This window comes from Gopherus flavomarginatus, chromosome 21 (genome assembly GCF_025201925.1).
Source record: "Gopherus flavomarginatus isolate rGopFla2 chromosome 21, rGopFla2.mat.asm, whole genome shotgun sequence".
Lineage (NCBI taxonomy): Eukaryota > Metazoa > Chordata > Testudines > Testudinidae > Gopherus > Gopherus flavomarginatus.
Window position 1 is genome coordinate 8,478,672 of NC_066637.1, and position 22,772 is coordinate 8,501,443.

The following is a 22,772-nucleotide window of genomic DNA, read 5'->3' on the forward strand; positions in this document are numbered from 1 at the left end:
ATAGTGACACCTCTAGTCCATCATTTTACCGGACTCTGGGCACAAAGGGGACCTCCTGGCACCATCCAATCAGATCACACAGGGTGGATGGATGGATTTAGTTTCAGTTTACCTGATTGGTCAGATGAGCAGTGAGGTCATCGGAAGTGGCATCGTAGTGGGTGCAGGTAAGTCGGACATAGCCATGGCCGAAAAATAATACATAAGGCACCGTGCAGGCAATGAGGAGGTAAGAACGGACATCAAACTTCTTCCCCTCTAGGAGCAGAGGCTTTTGGATATACCTGCCAGAGAGAGTGCAAGATGTGACATCAAGAAAGAGCATGAAGGGCTGTAGCATGGGGAGCTAACAGTTCTTGCCTGTGCCCTTGGAAGTCACTAGGAGCATTGCCGTTTATTTCAGTTGACACAGGATCAGCCTCTGATCACTTTACTCCATAAGTACGGCTTTAGATCAATGGGAGTGAGAGGCTACCCAAAAAGATTAAGTTTAACAGAAGCTGAAAGCTGACGAACAAAACCAAACGACCCACTAAACTGCTATGTTCTTGTCCTATATTTCCCTTCCCTCACTTCTGTTGGCATTTGGGCCCGATCCAGTCATCTGTGCTCAGGCAAAACTCCCAGTGAAGTCAAATGGGAGAGTGGTTTGAGTCATGAGTGCAGATGCAGGTCCCTCGGTGTGTAAACAACAATGCCCTTAAAGTATTCAGAGTAGTTGTAGCCATGTCAGCCCCAGGATATTTAAGAGACAAGGTGGGTGAGGTAATATCTTTGATCGGATGAACTTCTATTGATGAGCGAGACAAGCTTTCGACCAACAGAAGTTGGTTCTATAAAACATACTACCTCACCCACCTTCTCTCTCTCTGTCCCTTAAAATGTAGTTCTGCTCTGAAAAGCAACCATGTGAAAGCGGCATCATTCCACTCATCAGATCTATGGCTTGTGTGTGCATTCAGGGTCATATCGCAGCCGCTGACTTTACTCACTACAATATATTAGCACTTTAGCATCTCTCAACTGTGTTGAGCTGCCACAGTGCGAGTGACATGGATTCTTTTCTAGCTCGTGTGTCATCAACAGGCCTGTCAAATAGGCTGACCAGGTTTGAGCTAGGAAGAATCCCTCTCCTCTATACTTTTAGCTGTGAAGTTGCATTTGCGAGGTAGGCAGTTAGAAAAACACCCATCTCTTAACTTGTAAATAGAGCAGGTTGGTTAAAAAAGTGATGGGGGCAATTATAGAAAGTCATTTTCCATAACAGACAACAAATCAATTCTCATCCTATTCGTGTCCCCAAGCTCTGATGGCTTTTATTGACATTAATATCTGTTGATAGCGATGTCACAATTCAGTCCCACCATGGAAGTGGCTGTGCTGCTACAAACTCTAGCTCTCACTGAGTTACTCAAATAACTAAGGTACAGTAACATTATAGCTACCCTGGGACAAATCCTGAGAGATGCTGTCCCATTGAAAACTAAGGCCCAGATTCAATAAAGTATTTACATGTCTAATTCCCATTGGACAGGGTTCAGAGAAGAACCCCGAGAATGATTAAAGGACTAGAAAATCTGCCTTATAGTGATAGACTCCAAAAGCTCAGTCTTTTTAGCTTAACAGAGAAGAAAGTTACAGGGTGACTTGATTGCAGTCTATAAATAGCTACATGGGGAACAAATATTTAATAATGGGCTCTTCCGTCTAGCAGAGAAAGGTCCAATGGCTGGAAGCTGAAGCTAGTCAGATTTAAACTGGAAATAAGACATACATATTTAACAGTGAGAATAATTAACTGTTGGAACAATTCATCAAAGGTTGTGATGGATTCAGCATTGCTGGAATTTTTAAATCAAGCTGGGATTTTTTTCTATATTATCTTCTCTAGGCATTCTTTTGGAGAAGTTCTATGGCTTGTGCTATAGAGGAGGGCAGACTAGACAATTGTCCCTTCTGGCCATGAAATCTATGACTTATATTCAGGACAGACCACTGAATCAGCTGCTCAGTGGAATTAATATAGCCAGAATAACAGGCTAGACCCCCGCCCCTTCTGCTGTAGGACTTGGGGCAGTTCCCAGAAGGGGAATTTTGGGCAGCTTGTCATACTGGAGAGTTTCTTTTCTGCCTGCCTGAAAACAAGGGACACATTGCAGAATATAGAAAGTGAAAGATTAAATTTCTTGACACGTCCAGATAAATCAGCTCACTCTCCCCCTCCCCACTGGCAGCACAGCTCTCCAGTTCATGCTGAGTTTTCTAGTTGGTTTAAAAACTCTATAGTCTCATTACACGTGATAAAACAAACCCATTCATCTTATGGTCTAAACCAACATTTTTTTGTGGACACTGACAGCAGAGGGCACTGTTAGGATGCAAAGTGAAATGGCAGGAAGAGAAGCTGAGCATTTGAACACTAAAGGAATAAAAGCTTATGCCACATTTGTAGAGTGGGAGGGAATTAAAGAGTGACTAATATTTACTGGAGAGTATGCAGAGTTTGCATTTGTATACAAAGAACCCATCACACACGGCCATCGATGGAGTGATATCATTTAGGAACACTACGCCGTCCCTTCTCACCAAAGGGGAGTGGACATATACGTGGATAACAAGGATACCCAGAGTTCTAACAGTTAAAACTAACATTATTTTTGGACTGGATGATAAACCGCATTCTTAAGCCAGTCTCTCGCTATTGGAGATCAGGATTTGGGGTTGGGAAAGAATTTTCCCTCAGGTCAGGTTGGCAAAGGACCTTTCTCTGCAGCATTGGGCAATGGTTTGAAAGAGATTGAAATAGTGGGTTCTCTGTAACTTGAAGTCTTTAAATCAAGATTTGACGACTTCAGTAAAGGAACCAGAAGTCATAGGTCTGTTACAGGAGAGGATGGGTGAGGTTCTGTGATCTGAGATGTCCAGGAGGTCAGACTAGATGATCATGGTGGTCCCTTCTAGCCTTAAAGTCTACGAGGATGAGACCTAATGTGGGGGGTAGATTACCCCCCATGTGCTACTTTATGGTTAGAATCATAGAATCATAGAATTGTTCTTACAGCTTCCTCTGAATCATGTGATATTGGTCACTGTTGGAAACAGGATACCGGACAAATGGACCTTGGGTTTGATCCAGGCTATCAATTCCTCTGCTTCTATGTGCCAGCTACTACATACACATGCCTGTCCTACCACGAAAGGGCTGGCAGTTCAGACTTGCCCTCTCCTGTCCATCCCAACTAGGCTGGCTAATACTTCCCTTATAGAAAGATTTATCATAATAGTCTGACAAAGATAAAATGGACTAATTGCTTGAGTTGGCTGGGAAGGTTGGAGTTTTGTGTTCTCGACTTTCTGGGATAAAGTTGCTAAGCTGTAATATCAGAATGTTTGAGTTGTGAAACAGTGGCATGGCGGGATGATGCAAACAGCACCATGATGGAACACGCTAATGTCACATTAGGATAAATTTTTTATGCCCTTAGTATATCGCATGTCACACCTTGATCACACTATATTATGTCATGATAATGTAGTACTGGTCGTTGGGATGCCTGAAGTGCCCTGGAAGCCTAGCTTCAAGATTACTGAACCAAACAACCACTTAGAATCCAGGCTGTCCCATGAAAGCCAAGAGGGGTGTCTGTGACTTGCAGCTCATTATACAAACAATGACAATACTTTGCACCTCTATAATTCATCTCATTCACAAAGCTCAAGGCACTTTAGAAAAATCAATGAATTAATCGACCCAGCTCTCACTTGGGAGCTGAGTATTTCCTATCCTTATTTCAAAGATGGGGAACTGAGAGCAGCTTCGTGAGCCGAAGGACACAGGGTGAGTCAGTAGAAAGATAATGCAGTGGAGAACTCTTATCTGGGCATATGCCCATTCTGGATTCTTTGTGGCAGGGATCATATTTTGTTCTGTGTTCTTACTGTGCCTAGCACAATGGAGTCCAGGGTCAAGACTCATGAGAACTATGGTAATACAAATAATTAATAATAATAATAATAATTCTTGAGCACTACCAGCAAAATGGAATGAACCTTATCTTATGTGACCACTCAAGGGACCACTCAAGGTTGGATACGGATGTGTCTAATAAAGTGGGGGCTGAGTTGTGTATTATGGGTGTGGATTTTCACAGGCTCTCAGGGTTGGCTTTGTTTCTGCTCCTATTAAAATGACTCCCGTTGACTTCTGTGGGAACATAGGTGCTAAGCCAATGCTGAGTCCTTTTGAAACACCCCCCCCCCTTTATTCCTGGGGACAGTTTGGAGCCGTGCCTTAGAATGGGAGATTACTAAGGAAGGGCCTCTTGTATGGGATTCACTGTACTGACAGTTTGAAATCTAACTCACACCTTGCTGAATGGTGGCTGCTGTTTGCATGTGGGCAGTTAGTGGACTGGGCTCTCTTTATTCACGTCCTTATTCCTTATGTCCTTACACAGAGACCTGGGAAGAGCTTGCCCCTCCACAGCTCCTGCTATGTATTCCTTCTTGCACCTGTCCACCTCATCAGCTTGCCATCGCTTTTCAAATCTCAGCTGAAATCTTTCCCCCTTGCTTCTGCTAGTCTAACTTCACTCTCCTTCTGCCACGGCTGTGTAAGTCAGTTCTGCAAAGCATTCTGGGATGCAGCTGATAAGAGAGATGCTAGACAAAAGAAAGCTGTATGGTGTTATCGCAGTGCCCTGGAGTATGACACTTGCAGAGATATCAGAAGGAAACAGCAATAACATTTGGTAGCCAGAGACTCTCTGGGCTTCGGCTTAAAAAATATAGTTAGCTGCTGTGAAGTTCTTACAAAGAAAGCACGTGTCTCTTTTGACTACCGGCCATGAGTATCTACAATAGCAGTTCCTGTTTGAGGTCAAGAAGCTCACAGCTACCCAGGCTGACTACAACAGATATATAGGAGGCATAGAATGGGTAGCACAGATGCTGCAGCTGTATGGTGTGTGAAATCTTGGCATGGTGTAACAAGCTGGGATAATACCTCATTCAAATGGCTCTATACAAGGCTTTTGTCATGTATGAAGCTATAGCATTTGGCCTTTGGAAGTGATTCTTATATTGTCAGATAGAGATCATCTCAAATCGCCTGTTTGATGGTGATGATCGATCTCCAAATGTCAGACATAAAGGTGTTGAAACAGGCTCAGCTGAGAAATAGCCCTCTACCCACAAAGCATAGTGAGTCCTAGGCCACTGAGAAGAGAAGGTGTGAGCCATCAAGCAGTTATGAATGAATTCAAGTCATTAAGGTCTGACTGAGTGCCCATGGAGGTCAGCTGGCACCTTTCCACTGAATTCTTGGAGCACTGGATCAGGCCCATAGAGGTGATCTCAAACATGTCTGTGCTCAGACAGATGCTCTCAGAAACATTAACCTTCAGGGGACTGGACACAGGGGCGGAGAGTGCCAGACCCAGTTCTTTTTCAGTTTCCAAGCTGAAGTCAGAGGGAGTTTCACTTACAAAGGTCTGAGCGGGAAATGAGCAAGGGGCTCTGGATTTGGCCAAGAGAAGTGACGTGAAGCAAAGCAATATACCCAAGCTGACAGAGCATGTCTGTGAAAGATTCAGGAGGGGAACCCAGCTCTTTCAGCTTGTAGTTCTGAACCAACATCATGGGAACACCCTTCTTCTCCTTTGTCACCAGCAATAGCTGGACTGCAAATGGATGCAATGGAGTGCCCGTCTGCTGCATTCTCTACCTTTGCACTATTCTGGCCTGAGGAGCTTTGTATGGCACCTTCTTGTACAAAGGATCTTCCTCGATGCTCTGGAGCTTGGCCTGAAGCGAGTTGACACCTGCTTGATTTTTAAGCAGGAAAATTCCTCTCCCTTGATTGGAGCAGGTGGGTTTGCAGATCCAAATCTGTTTGTCTGCAGACAAGAAAGAGTCTATTAGATTACAGCATAGTTATGGATACTGTACATTCCCTATAGCATGTTATCCTGAGACACCAACATGCTGAATGAATGGGCGATGAAACATGCTCGTTTGAATATGTATTTAAATATAATATCACGCAAATAAAGAAGGGCCTCAGGTTAACATAAGATCTGCACATTCCCAAGCTTTGGTGTCATTTAAGAACTAGAGCTGGGTTTTGCCAGTTGGTCTCAGCTCTACCATGGTAGCTCAGTGCCAAGATACATTAGCTACTTTGAGGTTACATTGGGGCAGCCTGAGGGCAGGTAATCGCTTCCTCTACAGGGGTCTGAGTTCAAGTCCCTAATTCAGTACTGTCTGTTGGGCATGCAGCAGTTGAGAATGTCAAGGAAATGGCACTGCTACCAGCTGGGAAGGCTTTGTTCCGCTGTACCAGTTTCCTCCCTACTTCATTAGCTTTGGAGACTGGACTTTGATTCCACCTCCTGAATGATGGGGCCTTCAAGTGCATTTGCAGCCCGCCTCCGGGATGCTTTTGCTGGTGTGTTGGAGAAGTGAGTGGGCAAACAAAAGCGCTGGTGATGATGTCTAGTGATGATGGCCAAGGGAACAGCAGAAGGGAGAAAGTTGGCGGGAGCCTCTGTCTGACACTGCCCAAGGCAAGACTCTGTCTCCAGTGTTTGGACAGCTTGGAGGAGGGGATGTTGTGCAAGAAGATACCTATAAGGCAGCTGACAGATCGCTAGAGACAGTGGGGTGGGGAACTTCTGGGCCAATCAAAACAATCTGAATGTTGAAGGAGCATATCTGGGCTACGTGTCAGAGAAACTGGGGTCAAGTGAGTCACATTCTCTGAGTAGCCCACCTGTCAGCAGTATTTGGGTCTGGATGAATATCCCACATGTTGCAAAAAGAACAGGAGTACTTGTGGCACCTTAGAAACCTGCCACATGTTGCTGATATTCATGGAGATTCAGGACATTTACTGTTCACTCTCTAGCCCTAGTGATATTCCAGAAGAGAGGCTGAAATGAATACTGGGAGCTGTAGCGTGACTGATTCTTGGGCAGGTCAGAGAAGCCAAAGGCACCTTGCTAAAACACCAGGGATTTCTGGGGTACTTGAAGGAGTGCGCAGGTACTGGGAAGCAAAGAGGGGCAGAGAATGCCCTCGTTTATTGTTTACTTTTTCATAATTACTTTGGGATCACTAAGCCATCTACAAAACGTTTCTCCCAGAACACTTGACCTCATCATTGGCAGCTAACGTGCAAAGACTAGTCACCTTTGTAAAGTTCAAAGAAAGCTTCTCTCTCATCTTTTACGTCCAGCCGAAAGGATTCTGGGAAGAAGTCTTCCATCTTCAGTATCCTGTGGGAGAACCGACCATAAACCAAAAAACCTTTCCTGAGCCATACAGCCCTTTTTGAGTTCTCATCAGACAAGAGGTTGGGGGCACATCTTACTGTAGACTTGGGTTATGGATTTTTTTCCTTGTCTCTTCCCCTGAACTCTTTTATTTCCATTGGGGAAGGCTTTTTACTCACACAATAATAATTTTTTTCTTGATCACCTCTAGAGGCGAGCCTGACTCTCAACCCCAGACTCCAACTTTTGGGAAAGTTCAAATCTGGATCTGACTTCTGGGTCTCGAGCCCATCCCTAGTAATATTGCATCAAGCTCTTCAAGACTTTGGGACATGCAGCAGCTTGTAAATCAGTACTTGTAAATCAATATTGACTATTTATCAGAGGTAGACAAGGATTTGGGCAAAACTAGAGCTTCTCCTCCAAATCTGAATAATGGAAGAAGTCCCAGGAGGGAATGCTGGAGAATATACGCTAAGATATAGCCAAATATTTCCTTAAGCTCTACAGAATTTCTGTTGGCCTTGATGACGTCCTTTGCACACTAGTGTGCTGCAAACTACCAGACAGGGCCTCAGGTAAACATGGCAGAGGTTCTTTGCGGTACAGATAACACTGAAGCAGAGGTGGTAATGTGCTGTATCTGATATTTACAAAATGCTCCAGAGCTTCGAGAGTTCCCATCTCATCTTTCATGGGGTGATTCATTACAGCTGGTACCTTTGGGGATCAGGCAGTTCTACAGTCCCAGGTATAGATAGAAGATGTATTCATTTTTATAATTTACTCCTTCAAGGCTCAAAAAATAAAATAAAATAAAATAACGCCCCCCCCCCGCCCTCTGCCATGGCTTTTATACCTCTTGTTTCATACTCAAAATAACAAAAGAGATTAACCTCCCAGAATAGGAGGGTGACTACAGCCCAATATTAATGCCAGTGAAGAGACAAAAATGCAGAGACAGTTAGTTGGAGGAGCAAAACTGAACCCCCAAAAACTATGCACCAAGTTAAAGCCTACTAAAAATGTAGCACTCAGCATCCACGTAAGCTTAGATCATTTGAAGTGAAGACTAAGATCTTTAGAAGGTTGAAGCAGAAAACATGGACCATTGAACTTAATTACAGCTGAGTACAGGAGAAAAGCTACTTTACTCTGATCAGCCACCCAGGACATGGTCCAGAATCCACTGAAATCCATGGAAAGTCTTCCATTAACTCACAATGGGCTTTGGATCAAAACATAAGGCCAAAAGATGAGTGGATGGAAGAGAAGAAAGAAGAGCATACAAGACTTTAGAAAAGAAGAGAAAGATTGGTGTCCCCAGAGCTGATTGTGCTGTACCATGCTGGATTACTTGATATGAGACTTTGCATGAGTCAGTGTGACACTTAGTGAAGTCAAAGTTAAATATAGTGGCACACGATGGCATTTTAAAACAATCTTTGTTTTGTCCATCATCAGGGGAGCTATACAAACAGGATTGGTTGGCTAGCTTAATGATTCTGAAAAGTTCTAAAATCAATGTAGAGGGTGGAGTTTCATCAGAGCTTAATCAGAGATCAGTTTTAGTCACAGGGTGGAGAAACCAAGGATTTCCAGGATGAGTCTCACAAGCCTATCTCTACCAGATGATTTCTCATCCCATCAATAAGGTGACCATCTGTCCAACTTCGCCTTTATATGGTACCTCTCCCAAGTGGCACAGGTTTCTATATTCCGGCTGGCGGCTGTGTAATGCCCAAAGGGATGTGCAATCCTTACTTGGCATTCAAGTTCTTGCTGATCTTGTTCATCACCCGCTCATACTCCCGCAGGTTGCTCAAAAGGCCAATCTTAGTGGTGAGGACCTTGTTGTTGGGGATCTGGTAGAGAAGCTGTTCACCTGCGTTGGAACACAAAACATAACCTTCCTGGGCCACACAGCTTGGTCTGGGACGTGGAGGTAAATCCTGCCTGCAGAGTAAAATTCCCCATCTGCTAAAAGGCTTGCCGAGGAGCTCAGATCTGCTCTGCAACCTGATGGGAGGGACCACACTCTCCTTCTCCCTCAAAACACTTCTTGTTCTTGAGTTTGCTTTGCCATGGTAGCAGCTGCCCGGGTTGCCACTTATAGTGCAATGGTGATACTGATATATACACGGGGCCAGGTTGTCTCTGGTCCTGTGTAGGTTTCCAATGTGGAGAAGGAACTTTTCTGTCCCCTCCCTTCCTCCCTGGTGCCCCCCTTCAGGGGACAGCGATAGGGTGACTAGATAATGCAGGTAGTGTGCTGGGCTGTGGTGCACGTGGGGAGGGCCAGGGTAAAGGTGGCACAATGTCTCTTGCCCTCTTATCCATGCACCTGCCAGCAGAGATGTGGCGTTCCAGAACATGCATTCTGCCCCTGTCAAAGGCTGGTGGAACTGCTGTCCAGGAGCCAGGAGAAATTCTAGCCTGCAAAGGCTCCCCCCTGCAGTGTGGCCCCCTCCCACATCCCCTGCCACAGGACTGTGCTTTAATGGCATAATCTGGCCAAATAGCTGGCACACGTCCCCACTATAACTGCAGTGGCATGTCCAGACCCTGCCCATGGATTGGCAGGGAAAGGGTTAACCCACTCTAGCGCTGCCTGAAGGAATGAGCACAGCTGCATACCCTAAGCAAAAGGATTGCTGGGCCAGCTGCAGTGCATTAATTCCCCAGCACCCAGACTTTAAGAGGGAGGGGTTGGGTGCATTTAGGCCCCAGGGTTCCTCAGAGGGAGGGTATGGGAAAAGCCCTCCAGTCACTAGTTTGCATTTTGGCTGTACAAAGCCCTCTCTATGGGGTGAAATCTGATAAGGCACCAGGCTAAAGGAGGCCTTTGTGAATTCTTAGTTTCAGGCTCTTCCTGTGGGGAGTTTGGCTGGGCCCCAAGAAGCCTGGTTGTGCTGATTAGCTTTATCTCTAGGCCAGGGAGAGCCACGGAGTGCTCAGCGTGATCTTTTACAGGGAGAGTTAGAGTTTTCAGGGATCCTCAGTATCTATCTTGTAAAGGGGCTTCTTTTCTTTCTGAGCATTCAGTCCCATTTAAGGACAGCGAGCATGTATGCAAGGCTCCCCCTTCTAAAGCACCCAGCCCTCCTCGTTTCTCAGCTGGCATGAAGTAGAGCAGCTCCCTTGACCTCAGGGGAGGGTAAACCAAGTTATACCAGAAGACAACTTGTCCCCTGCTCTCAATGTGGAGCTGCACTGCCAGCCTCCCGCCCCCCCGCCCCCCACAGCACAGTATGACTTTGAAAAGAGTTCAGGTGTAGGATTGTCTCTTAGTACGAGTAAGAGACTGGGAGGCAGCAGATCTGAGTTGCCCCTGTGCTAGCTTAGGCAAGTCTCCTAGGCCAGTGGTATCCATCTGTGATTTGCAGAGCACTTGATGAGCTGTGGAGAACTGTCTGATTTCATTTCCCAGTGGCTAGCACATGTGTTCAAACTCATCGGTGCAGCTGGGAATGAGGAGGGGCCACTGCTAAATGAGAGGAACAGAGGTTCTCAGCGACTAGAGCTACCAGTATGCCTGGATCAACCGGCCATGAATGGCAGGGAGAGGACCAGCTAGCTGGACAGCATGCCCAAGGGGAGTGGAGATCAGGCATAAGAGAAGCGTATGCAGGGGGTGAAAAAAGAGTAGATAGGAGAGGGAGCAGTGAAATAAAGAGAAAATTCAGCAATTTACTTCATAGAGGACAAAGCACACACCATTTTAGAAGGTTCCAACTTAGCTTCTCCATGCCTCAGTTTCCCTGGTGCTACACCAGCAGTAATAATGGCCACCTTTTGTAAAGCACTTGGAGGTCCTTACGCAAAAGGTGCAGCAGTATGATGCAAAATACACCTATTATCCTGGAGTGGCTTAGTTTGGGACTATTCTCAGTACAGCCAGAAATAGCTGGGCTTGGGGTGTGTGCAGAGCAATCGTTTCACTGCACAAATGCACCGTATATTGGATCAAAGGCATGAGAAATGCTCGGGAAAGCGTCTTTCCTGTCTCCGCCTAGAAGGCTGGGTGCATCGCCTGGTTTGGCCATTTGGTGCTCTATGGATATTATATTGGATTGAGTTTGCAGCTTGACAGATAAGAATGCAATCCACCCATGGCAGTACCAATGTGATGCTCGCTCTCTGGGTCTGCATCTTTATACTGCCCCCATCACCATGGTGTCTGAGCAATCACAGCGGCATCTTCTCCACCAAGGCTTCACCCACTTGGTTGAAAGGCAGCTTTAATGTTCTCTTCACCCAGCTGCTGCAAAACAGCTCCGAGTTCAGTTCTGTGTCCATTGCTCCTGTAGTGGTGCCCTGCCAGGGAACCCAAGTCGTCCTCCTCCTCCTTGTAGCTCTGCGAGTCCAGTATTCCCTCGCTCTCCCCGCCACCACTTTGACCTCTTACCTTCTTTGAAGTTGTAATAGGTCTCTCGGCTCTTGGTCTCGCACCATTTCAGTTTGTAATCCTCCCTTTTGTTGTCATGGATACGCTGCCAGCCTTTGCTCCTGCAGTAGACGCTCACCCTGCGTGGAGAACAAAATAGCAAAGCAGCCACTGCTTTTAATGAAGAGTGAATTAGCTCAGAGTCCTTCAATTCCCTAAGATTGTCCATAGAGGGCTGACTCAACAACACCTCCAAGTCCTGAGGTGGGGGAGAGGGGGCTTCTCCCTTCTGTAGTTAATTAAAGTGTACCCTTGTGGGACTGTCCTGGGGTTTTTGAGAGGTGATGAAGATGGTGGTACAGGCCTCGTTAATGAAGGCTGAGCTGATCAAATGGGGCTATTTCAGTTAGGAGGGAAATTTGTACCTATGGAAGCCCTGATTCCTCTGTGCTGGCTTGGCAAGAAATCTCTCTGCCTAAGACTTCAGAAATGAGGGGGAAGAGAGAATAGCTAAGTAGCCACTGGAAAAACTGAATGTGTTTGTAAACTCAGTGTGGTGGCACCTGAAGAGTTAATGGGGAAAGCCCATGAAACTGTAGCAAGGAGCGGGACAGGGCCCCAAAGTTTGCGCCTGTTCTGTGTCAGATTCCGGTGACTGCAACTCAAAAAGGATGTTGGCAATTTGGAAAGTTACAAGAATGACTTGAGGTCGGGGGGGGGGGGTGGTGGAAATGTCTTCTAGTGAGAGGCTTGAGATGCTCTGATCTTATCAAAAGAGAACATTGAGGTGATTTGCAGGCTGTGATCAAATACCTGCAGGGGAATAGATTTCAGATAGCAGTCAGCTCTTGAAGCTGGCAGGAAAAGGTATAACAACATCCAGTGGCTGGAGGTTGAAGCAAGACAAATTCAGACTAGAGAGAGGCTCCGTTTATAAACAGTGATACTTAACCATCGGAACAAACTACTGAGCCCCAGGGTGGATTCTCCATCACTTGCAGTATTGAAATCAAGACTGGCTGTCTTTCAAAAAGACGTGCTATTGCTGAGCTGAAGTTACGGGCTTGATACTGCAGAGATTAGCGAGGGGAGGGCCTAAGGCCTATGCTTTGCAGACGATCAAACTACATGATCATAATAGTCCCTGCTGGCCTTAAAATCTATTAATCTAACTACACAGAAGTCTCTGGGGAGAAGAATGACTTACAGTCCAGCCCCATTAGCACCGCCAATGTAAAAGAACGGCCCTGATGACTGACGGTCCTCCAGCTTCTTGTCTTCCGGCTGATCTATTTTGAACTTGGCTTCATCCATCAGCTCCACTTCAGATGCGCTAAAAGCAGCTGCAAGAATTAGAAAGAGGGAGACATGAGCCAGGCTAGCGAGGTCTTCTCTATCAAAAGCACTATCTCAGCAGACGCTAGCAATGGAAACGCACATATGCTGTTAGATCGTCCAGTCTATTCAATGGCCAGTGCAGGGCATGGTCCTTAGATAGAAGAGGGATCGGATATTAAACTGATTGCATATATTTGGGTGTGTGAACAAAAGAAAATAAAAAAAACTGGAACAGAGCAGAGATTTACAGGAAAAACTTATCCTAAATCTGCATTGGCCTACGGTAACAGTCTTACTCAGTATTGACAGGGATTAGAGTAAATGCAAGGTTTTATGGTTAAAGCACTCAGCTGGGACTCAGGAGATCTGAGTTCAATTCCTAGATTTGCCACAGAGTCCCTATATGATCTTGGGCAAGTCATTTCATCCCTCAATGCCTCAGTTTCCCTAGCTATAAAATGGAGAATGGCACCTCCCTATTTTAGCAGGAGTTGCAAGAATAGATTCGTTAATGCTTGTAAGGTTCTCAGGTATTATAGCGATGGGGCCATAAAAATGCCTATAACTCCATTATTCATATCAGAAATTCAGGACCACAGAGTAGGCAGGAGTTTTGCAAAGGTTGGGGCTGAAGAATAAGCCATTACATTACAACATGGACTCTAGCTAAGCTAACCACGCTTTGAAGCAGATGATCATGAGTTTGTTTGAAGCCTATAGAATTTCGCTGTGCATGCAGAAAGTGACAGCTCTGAGGTCCCGTTCTCAGTGATAAGCGGCCAGGAAATGGAACGGCATAAATTAATTGCGGTGACACGACCGTAGGAGTTGTGTGGGTGGGAATGAGAAACGTTCAGCCAGCTTCAGACTGGTAACTAATCAGGTCAGGGTTTGCCATGGTTCTGTTACTTATTCTCAGATGCTAAGGCTCAGATGCTGATGAACTAGAAGGGGATAACAATGATTTTCAGAACAAAGCTAATGAGATCGGTCCCGTCTTCAACAGCTGCAGTGTGATTTCCTGGAGAGAATGACGAGGCTGGTATCTAGTGCTAGCAATCAGCAGGCATAATTCTAACTTTGGGCCCTTTTGGGAAGGACAGTCTTGTGGGTGAGGCACTAGACTAGGACTCAGGACAGCTAGGTTCCATTTCTGCCTCTGCCACAGATTTTTGTGTGACCCTGGGTGGGTCACTTATTCTCTCTGTGCATAAGTTCTCCATCTTGGCAATGAGGATAATGATTTTTATGCCCTCGACTGTGTGTATTGTCGTTCTAGATGGTAAGGTCTTTGTAACAGACACTATCTCTTATGTGTCTGTGCTGCACTTAGTGGAATGGGGTTTTGAGCTCAACAGAGGTCTCTAGATGCTATTATAGTACCAGTAGATAATAACCGAGGGTGGATCATTGTATTGAACAATTAGAAAACGCTGGGAAATAATGCCCTGGCATTTCAGCGACCATACCTAAGGCTGTTTGCCAGTTACTTCTCTGTACAGACCAGATATAGAACCTTGATGCCATGACAGTTTCCAAAACCGATCACTCATTGTTCCAGAACCCCTGCTGCCAGGCAACCTAATAAATGCAAAGATGATATTGACTTCTGTGGGACCAAAGCACAGCCACAATGCAGCTGTGGGATAATATCCTCTGTGTTTTCCAGTAAATCAGAAAAAAGATGGATGGAGAGCTCTTCCACTGGAGTAAATCCATGTAACTCCACTGGAATTTCACTGATTTATGCCAGTTGAAGGGCTGATTCTAAGAGATTATCAAATTAAAACAATCACAATCTGAATCAAACCATAAATAAAAGTACTGGGTCACTTGGAAGGTCTTCAGCCATAATATGAATGAATAGTCTAAACTGTCTAAAGATGAGAACCTAAATAAAGTCACAAATTTTGACATTAAAACCTCCATCTTTCCCTGGAATAGGAAATAGCTGAAAAAGGACAGCCCAGTTTTCAAATGCAGTTGCCTTCATTTGGATGCTCACATCAGCAATTAGGCAAGTAAATGCCCATTTTATATGGTAATATGGTAAATTACCCAGTGGTAATTTGTGTCTTAGTATGGGATGCCCATGTTTGAAAATTGGATTCACAATCTATAAACCCTTGAGAGTACTTTTAAAAATTACTTGGATAGAAACTATCAATTATTGTTATTTTCTCCTCTTATGACTGGATCTTGTTACAAAATTCTTGAAGAGCAGAGTTGTCTGCTCAAGGATTTGGAAAAATAAGTTCCTATGTTTATCATCTCGTTAATTTGGAAATGTTAAGACAACTGAACTTTACACCTTATAAATTGCACCCAGATACTATGGTGATTGGTATCTTATACTTGCATATAACAATCACAATTTGTTATTATTATTATTGATTATTTATTACACCATCTAATAAGCACAAAGAAAGAACAGAAGGGGGGAAAGGGAAGGGTTGCCTACTGCGTTTGTTCTTAATGCCCATGATTTTCAGCAATTCCTTTCCGAAAATACACCTGAACTTGCTGCTTCCTAAGTATGTGGAATCTGTGAACAAAGAAGACAGAGATGAACCTGTTAATGCTAAATGTCACTTACCACTGGTGACCCAGCATTATGGGAGTAAGCCACACCTGATATCGTCCTTGGAGACTAGCTCCATAATTCAGATCAGGACCCAGAGCAGAATTTCCCCAAAGTCCAGGAGTGTTCAGATTCTGGGTTTGGCCCATCTCTAGTTCTTCGATACAGGATAACATCTTGCAGTCAAAAAGTTCACATCTGTGACCCCTTGCACAGCAGCAGGGTGGGTGTGTTATCCAGGAATGCCATTAACAGCACCCACTTGCTCCTGCTGTGGCAATGAGTGGGTAGGTGCAGAAAGAGGAGGGGGTCAGAGACAGCAAGGGCAGGCAAGCAAAGGGTCAGTAGCTAGAGACAATGCAATGGGATGGACTGGAAAGAGGACCAACCCTGGGACAGGTGTGACCCAGAGATGCAGGTTGTAATTTAATCCTTAATCCAGCTCCTTACATGATGGAATGGAATTTACACGAGCAAGGAATGACTGTTGTGAATGAAGATTTTCAGAATTAAGCCCACTGGAAGTTTTGCCAAAGCAAGGACTGAATAAATCCCAGGTAAAGAGTTTGGGATTAGGATTATGACTCTCTCATTCTCAGTTATGCTGGGTCATAGGTGGGCATGGCGCTTGGTCAGACCTGCAAAACCTCCAGACGCTGGTGCCTCAGGGGACCAGGGCAATCACAAAGTGAATTTTTGGCTGATGTTTTTATTAGAAGTCAAACTCTTGCCTCCAAAGGTGGAAGACCTAAGTGCCTGGCCCAGTCCTGGGTTCATACTATTTGTTTTGTGGCCTCTGGCCAGTCTCCTGACACGTTAAACATATTTGTTTTCAAATATTTGCCATTTGCAGGCTGAAGGATACAGCATATGGGAATGGCATTATTATAGAGGTGTGAGACTGTACCCACAGCTCTCCCACCCAATTCATTATTCCAAATAAAAGCCATCTCTGCTATTGTTACCCTTTTTTCTGTGTATACTTTACAGCACACGTAGGGCTTAATTCTGCCACGGTGCAGAACATACACACTCACCAAAAAAAACCAAAAACCTGTGTGCAGTGAAGAGAGAAGGGGCTGAGTTGTCTACCTGACTGCTCCCCCCGGCAAATAATCCATGAAAAGGCCAATGCTTGCCTCGGGCCCCCTATGCCAAGAGTTGTGGGGGGCATTTGAGGAGCAGGGATGATGTTTATATAGAGACCCTATTGCCCCATCAGTGGCTTCCATGTGTCACTCACTCACTGGTGTGTGACCGGTCCCCCTCTGTGCTGATCCACTGCGGAGATGAGTCGTTACAGCCCCCAGCTACAGCACCTTGACCTTTTAGCTCAAGCTGAAGCAGCTCCTGCATTTAGCTCTGGAAATCCCTGGTGTACTGGCCCTGAGGGTGGCCATCACGTATGCACACCCGTCCTGCTGCACCAATTATTCATGTTGCTGTCAGCGGTGGTTTGTGCAGAGGGCTACGTGTGGGTGTGTAGAATACATCCTAAACCGCTGCTACCTTTTTCTCACAGGCAGATTTTGTGGCTAATGGGTGGGAGCTCTTCCTGTGTGTACTGGGGAAGCGGTCAGGCAATTGAGATTAAGGGCTGGAGACCATTCAGAAAGCCCATCTTCCCAGCAAGGATTTTGAATCTCATGCCCTACCACCCTACAGTAAAACCGAGCTCGGGTGCAGCCCGCTGCAGTCCCAGCAGGTCCTCCTCTGTGTCTCTGAACTAATCAGAATTGTAGCTTTGTGTATGGAAGATCCCAGCACCAACAGAAGTGATTCTCTGTCAGCCAGTGACACAGGAGAGAACCTCCAGGTTTCTTGCAGTTAAAAGTCTAAGAACCAGGTCCTGAAGTCCTCACTCAGGGGAAAATTTCACTGGGTGCTTTGCCTGAGTATAAGGGCTGCTTGTGAGGAGCCCATGAAGTGCAATGTGCATCATGACAAGGGTTTGAGGTTTGGCACACTTAGACCAAGTGGCCTACGAGAATGTTGGTGTGAGATCTTAGATCAGTTCATAGTGATGGTCTCTTATGGCAGACAGGGATGGTGGAATTTACAGGAGCACAGACTAAGGGTACTGCAGACGCAGTACTCAGCTTTAGCGGATGAAAAAAATAACATGTGTTGTTCAGAAGAGAAACTGAATGAATTGCATGCATCGTTTCTATGCTTCCAAAGGAATCTTTGGATTATTGGCTAGGTAAATGGTGGAGACGAGGAGGGTTAAAATTGTAAAATAGGGGTGAATCCTGAGGAAACCACCAAGGACTCACAGGACCCACTTCTTCAAATACGCTCTGGCCTGACTATATTGTGTTTTCTGTGAGATCAGTTATATTTGGGTGTATATTGTGTATTGCTAATATAAAACTCCCAGGGGAATGGGTGGCACTGGATCTTGGTGTACTAAGGATTTTCATGATATGGTCCAAAGCTTTAGAATCTGGTTCTCTTCTCCCCCCCAACACACAAATATTTGAGTACACAGTTAATGGAAATCAAGTATTTATATGTCTAACTGGCATTGATTGTGCCTTTAATTTTGCTGGTGAAAACAAAAAGGAAGTGACACATTGACACTGGTTTTTCAAAATCAGGTCATATACATACATCCATTCTCTCTCTCTCTCTCTCGCTCTGCTGTCAGTAATGGAAATCCTGTCTCCTAGCTGTTTAAGGAGCAATTGTCACTGATGTGGTGAAATCTCCAAATACTATGTGCCATGTAATCTAATCAAGGATCTCTAGGAGAACATTATCTGACCAGGAAGAGTTCCAAACAGGTTTTCATTTGGCAGTTCTGAGGAGCTTCCTGGTCAGAGAGCATGTGGTTTCTTTAACAAGCATTGGCTAACAAAAGTGAAAAAAGGAAATCTTTTCTAAACCTCAAACATTACGGTCTCACCATTTATTGCACAAACAGGGCTTGATATACTACCGTTTTACTCCAGTTTTGTGCTGCTGAAACCTCTGACTTCAGTGAATTTATTCAGCTGTATCACAGAGGAAACACAATGGTGAATCAAGCCCTTGGTGTTTCATCTGCACAGCACTTGTAGCATTATATTCTAAAACAATAGGTATTCCATCTCTCCTACCTGAAAAGTATGGGGGCCTTTTGATTGTTAAGAAAGGTGGGAAGCAAAGCACCCTTTTCTTGCAGACATTTTTTGTTGAGGCAATCGATGGTGCATCTGCATCTTGCCCTGAAGCCATAGCATCTAAAAGTTGGGTTTCGTGATCATAATGTTAGTGTGATGTCATCTGTGACTCTGATTGAGGCTGAAGAAGATGGGAAGGGGTTGTTAGGTGGATAGTAACCCTGAAAAGTTCGCCTTCATATTTCCAGATCTCTAATAGAATTGGATCTGCATGCAGATCGTGTACCAGTATAAATATGTCACCAAAGGGATGTGATTTTTAACCAATATAGTTATACTGGTACAATCCCTGGGGTGAAATCAGTTATACTTGCATAAAGGTTACTTATACCAGTATATCTTATTTCCCTTCCAATAGACTATCGCAGTGGAAGCACATTTATACTGATATACCTGTGTCCATGTCTTGGGGGGTGATTTATACAACTGTAACAATACCAGTACAGTTAAAATGATGCCGCATTTGCTTACAGTCCTAACAAAACAGAACACTCAAATGCCACATACCATATAGTCACTTTCAACAAAAAAAGCAATCAACCAACTTGAATACAAATTAACAACTTTTTGGTGGACAATTTCTAGCTGATTAACCTTCACCTTGTATAAACACACTCTCCAAAACAGGTTAGCAGAAGAAGCAATTAATTGACTTAAAGGAATTCATTGGCTTAGGATCTGGATCCTTTCATCTCTGGGGAGGCTGGTTTGAATCTTGACCAGGCCTGTGAATCTTGTCCAAAGGCCTTTCCCCAGTGGTGATCTATTTTATGTGAAAAGAATTGGTGGTCTCTGTCCACTACATTCCATGTGGCCAGGTGTCCACATCACAATAAGCCACCACTGCGTTTGTCCCTCTTATCTGCTGTCTCAGCTGAAAAGACCAAGGAGTGAATGGGCCAGGGAGACTGAACTTCATATGAACAACCAGGTCAGTAGTAAAATAGAGAGTTGCCTGAAATGCAAAGTTCAGCTCGGGATTTGGACTTATCCAAAGTTACGGAGTGTTGAGAGATGAGGTTTCTGAAGAGTATGGGGCCAGTTATGAAATTAGGCTCTGGATTCAGAGTGGAAATTTCCCAGAACTCAGGTGTCCTCACTCATATCCAGTGGTTTTCATCTATCTCTATCCAAAACCTGGGCTGGACACCCAGCCTGTGTTTATTTTCCCTGTCTAAAGAGCATCAGGGTCTTACTGCCTTCACTGCAGCTGGCTACCCCGTCTCAGGTGCTGGAGCTAGAGATGCTGGGGAGCTGCCACACCCCTGGCTTGAAGTGGTTTCCATCATATACAGGGTTGAGAGTTTGGCTCAATGGCTCTCGTGATCCCCACGACACAAATTGTTCCTGCCCCTCCCATCAGACCCAAACTCCTTTTCACTGAGTTTTTAGAAGTTGAGACCCTTGCTCCATCGTTAACCTAGGATCTGGGTGTCAGCCTCACTCTTCTTGCCTCCAGTGAAATAAAAACATAGGCCATAAAATGTAAAAGGCTTCCGTGTCAGAGGAGCTGAGAATTTGCCACTCTGTTGGCTTCAGTTGAAGTCATGTGTGCTCATTGCCTTTGAAAATCAGATCCAAAAAGCTTGAATAAAGAATGAAAAAGTAAAAATCCAAAGATATTCTCTCAGATCATTTATTTGAAAGCTGCCACTTGAAAGCCTTTCTGCAGCATGCAGCGTTACATAATCTATATATGAATAATTCCCTCAACTAGCTACATCAGTCAGCCATGGCCTAGAAACTTAGAATTGGGTTAACTGCCAGGGGTATTGGAGGTGGGGGACCAATCAGTATGTTGTTTCCTAAAGAGTTTCACAGCTTAATACAGAGATAAATTGTGCTGGGGAAAAGGACTAAGTGTGTTTACAAGGCAGATGATAATTACTATGACTCCAGCTGCACTCACACAATATCACGTTATAATAGAACCTGTGATATCTGATACCCTGACAATGCTAATATGTTTGGGTGAAACCAATGGGAGTTTTCCTATTGACTTCAATAGGGCCAGGATTTCACTCTTTGAGATTTATCCACATTTTTACCTCTGTGTTTTACAGTGTCAGTTTACAGAAGGATCTCTAATGAATATGCTTTCACCATGGATAGCATAGAGTGTACTGGGCAGAAGAGAGAGAGAGAGAAACACCACAAAGCAATCAACCTGTGGAACTTGTTGCCAGGGGACATAGTGAAGGCTGAAAATATAATGGGATTCAAAAAAGAATGAGATAAATTCATACAGGAGAGGTCCATCAGTGGACATTAGCCAAGATGGTCAGGGATGCAACCACATGGTCTTGGTATCCCTGGCCTCTGATTGCCAGAAGCTGGGAGTGGATGACAGGGGATGGATCGTTCCTTCTTCATTCCCTCTGAAGCACCTGGCACTGGATGCTGGGCTAGGCAAACCATTGTTCTGATGGCCGTTCTTATATTCTTATAAGCCCCCATCAGGACCCGCTCCCCCTGAATTCTTCTCCAAAATACTCCAGGCTCTCCTCTCTGATTTGGTATTTTTATGATTTTTTTCTTGCTGGGTTGCCTCCTTCTGCCAAAAGATTTCCAGTCCTCCCCCACCCTGAACCCCTTGTATTTCACAACTAGCCCCTAGTCAAGCTGTTAATGGCAAACTTTTGGTTATTATAATTACATGCTGCTGTTCTGTTTAAATTAATTAACCCTCACAACTCCCCGGGAGAGGTAGGGAAGCTTCATAACAGGGTTTAGTGATGCTGACTTGGTACTTCCGTCCCTTCAGCTCTGTTCTGTGTGGGACGGTGACTCTGTTTGTATAATACACCAAAGCATCTTAGCCTCACATACCAGGCTGTTAAAATGAGACATTACATCATCCACTAACAACGGGAAGGGGAGGGAAGGAGGCAGGGGAGTTGTGGCATTTGCTAGCAGTTAAAATCCAGTTGTAAAGTTGCTGGAAGACGCTGCTCACCAGTGTAGGATTTCCTGATCCTTTTGATACCTGTGAAAGTTACATGGATTCCATGTCTTTCGGATTCTCTGCCCTGTGAGCATTCTATGTCTTGGTGGCTCTCCCAGCCCTTTCTCCTTGTCTCCCTAACCCTTTTTCTCCCCATTGTCTCAACATTGTCTCAAGGGGCTCAACACTGTGGAATGGTGGGAAAGTCACATCCACAGTTACACCCTTTTCTCCCACTGCTGCGTCTAAACAGCACAGCTCCACCCACTGCTAACCGGTTGTATTATGACATCGGCCACCTTCTTCTTGCTTCCCTTTTAACACCCCTATTCCTCTTATTTGCATGCTGCAAGGCCATTGGTTGAAATAAGTCAGCAGGGCAAGAGGTATAATCTATGGGTGCAGACGACGGGCTGTTACATCTGTGGCAGAGTTTTTTCCACTGAATGTTCAGAGCGACATTTGAGATTCCGTGACTAGCAAAATTCCTGGGTCATGAAACGGCACAAAGTGAAAAGGGAAAAGGTCTGTTTAGAAGTTTTTGTCACGTTTATGCAGTTCTAATCTACAGATAAATACAAACCAATATGTGTGCAAAAATTATTTTGAGTAAGAAGCCCTGAACATACCTTTTCGTCTTCTTGCAATGCCAAGTGGAACATGGATACCCATCGATAAATCCACGCTGCATTATTTGACTACAAAGTTCCTGATGGCACTTATAACAGTATCATCAGTGCCTTGTCAATATTCCAAACAGTGGCTAAAGAATGACACAGCTTTCATACAAATAAGTCATCATTCTCAATGAATTGCATTACCAAGCATTTTTTAAAAGGAAGAAGAGATGATTTTGTGAAAAAGTTATGCTAACGAAGCTCCCAATAATCAAAACAGATATGAGGTTCTCAGCCAATAACATGCTCTGACTGAGTGACATTGCTTCCATTTACTGTAAAGCAGGAGATGTTCCGCTGCATTGTATCCCTTCACATTATTTCTGATGATTCATGGTAATGTGCTTTCAGACAACGCTAGAACTGCTGCAGTCTTTGGGTCTGATCCAACTCTCACTGGAGTTGAT

General features: G+C 44.7%; 1 protein-coding gene across 1 annotated transcript in view; it reads right to left on the bottom strand.

The window, feature by feature from the left end:
• Positions 1-22,772, bottom strand: part of TTLL10 (tubulin tyrosine ligase like 10) — a 46,418-nt gene that overhangs the window by 15,968 nt on the left and 7,678 nt on the right. The window contains exons 3-8 of the mRNA XM_050931898.1: positions 12,869-13,004; positions 11,683-11,801; positions 9,039-9,159; positions 7,192-7,277; positions 5,726-5,897; positions 113-284 (exon numbers count right to left, since the gene is read on the bottom strand). Coding sequence (XP_050787855.1) covers positions 113-284; positions 5,726-5,897; positions 7,192-7,277; positions 9,039-9,159; positions 11,683-11,801; positions 12,869-13,004 — 806 coding nt within the window. The remainder of the gene's footprint in view (positions 1-112; positions 285-5,725; positions 5,898-7,191; positions 7,278-9,038; positions 9,160-11,682; positions 11,802-12,868; positions 13,005-22,772) is intronic.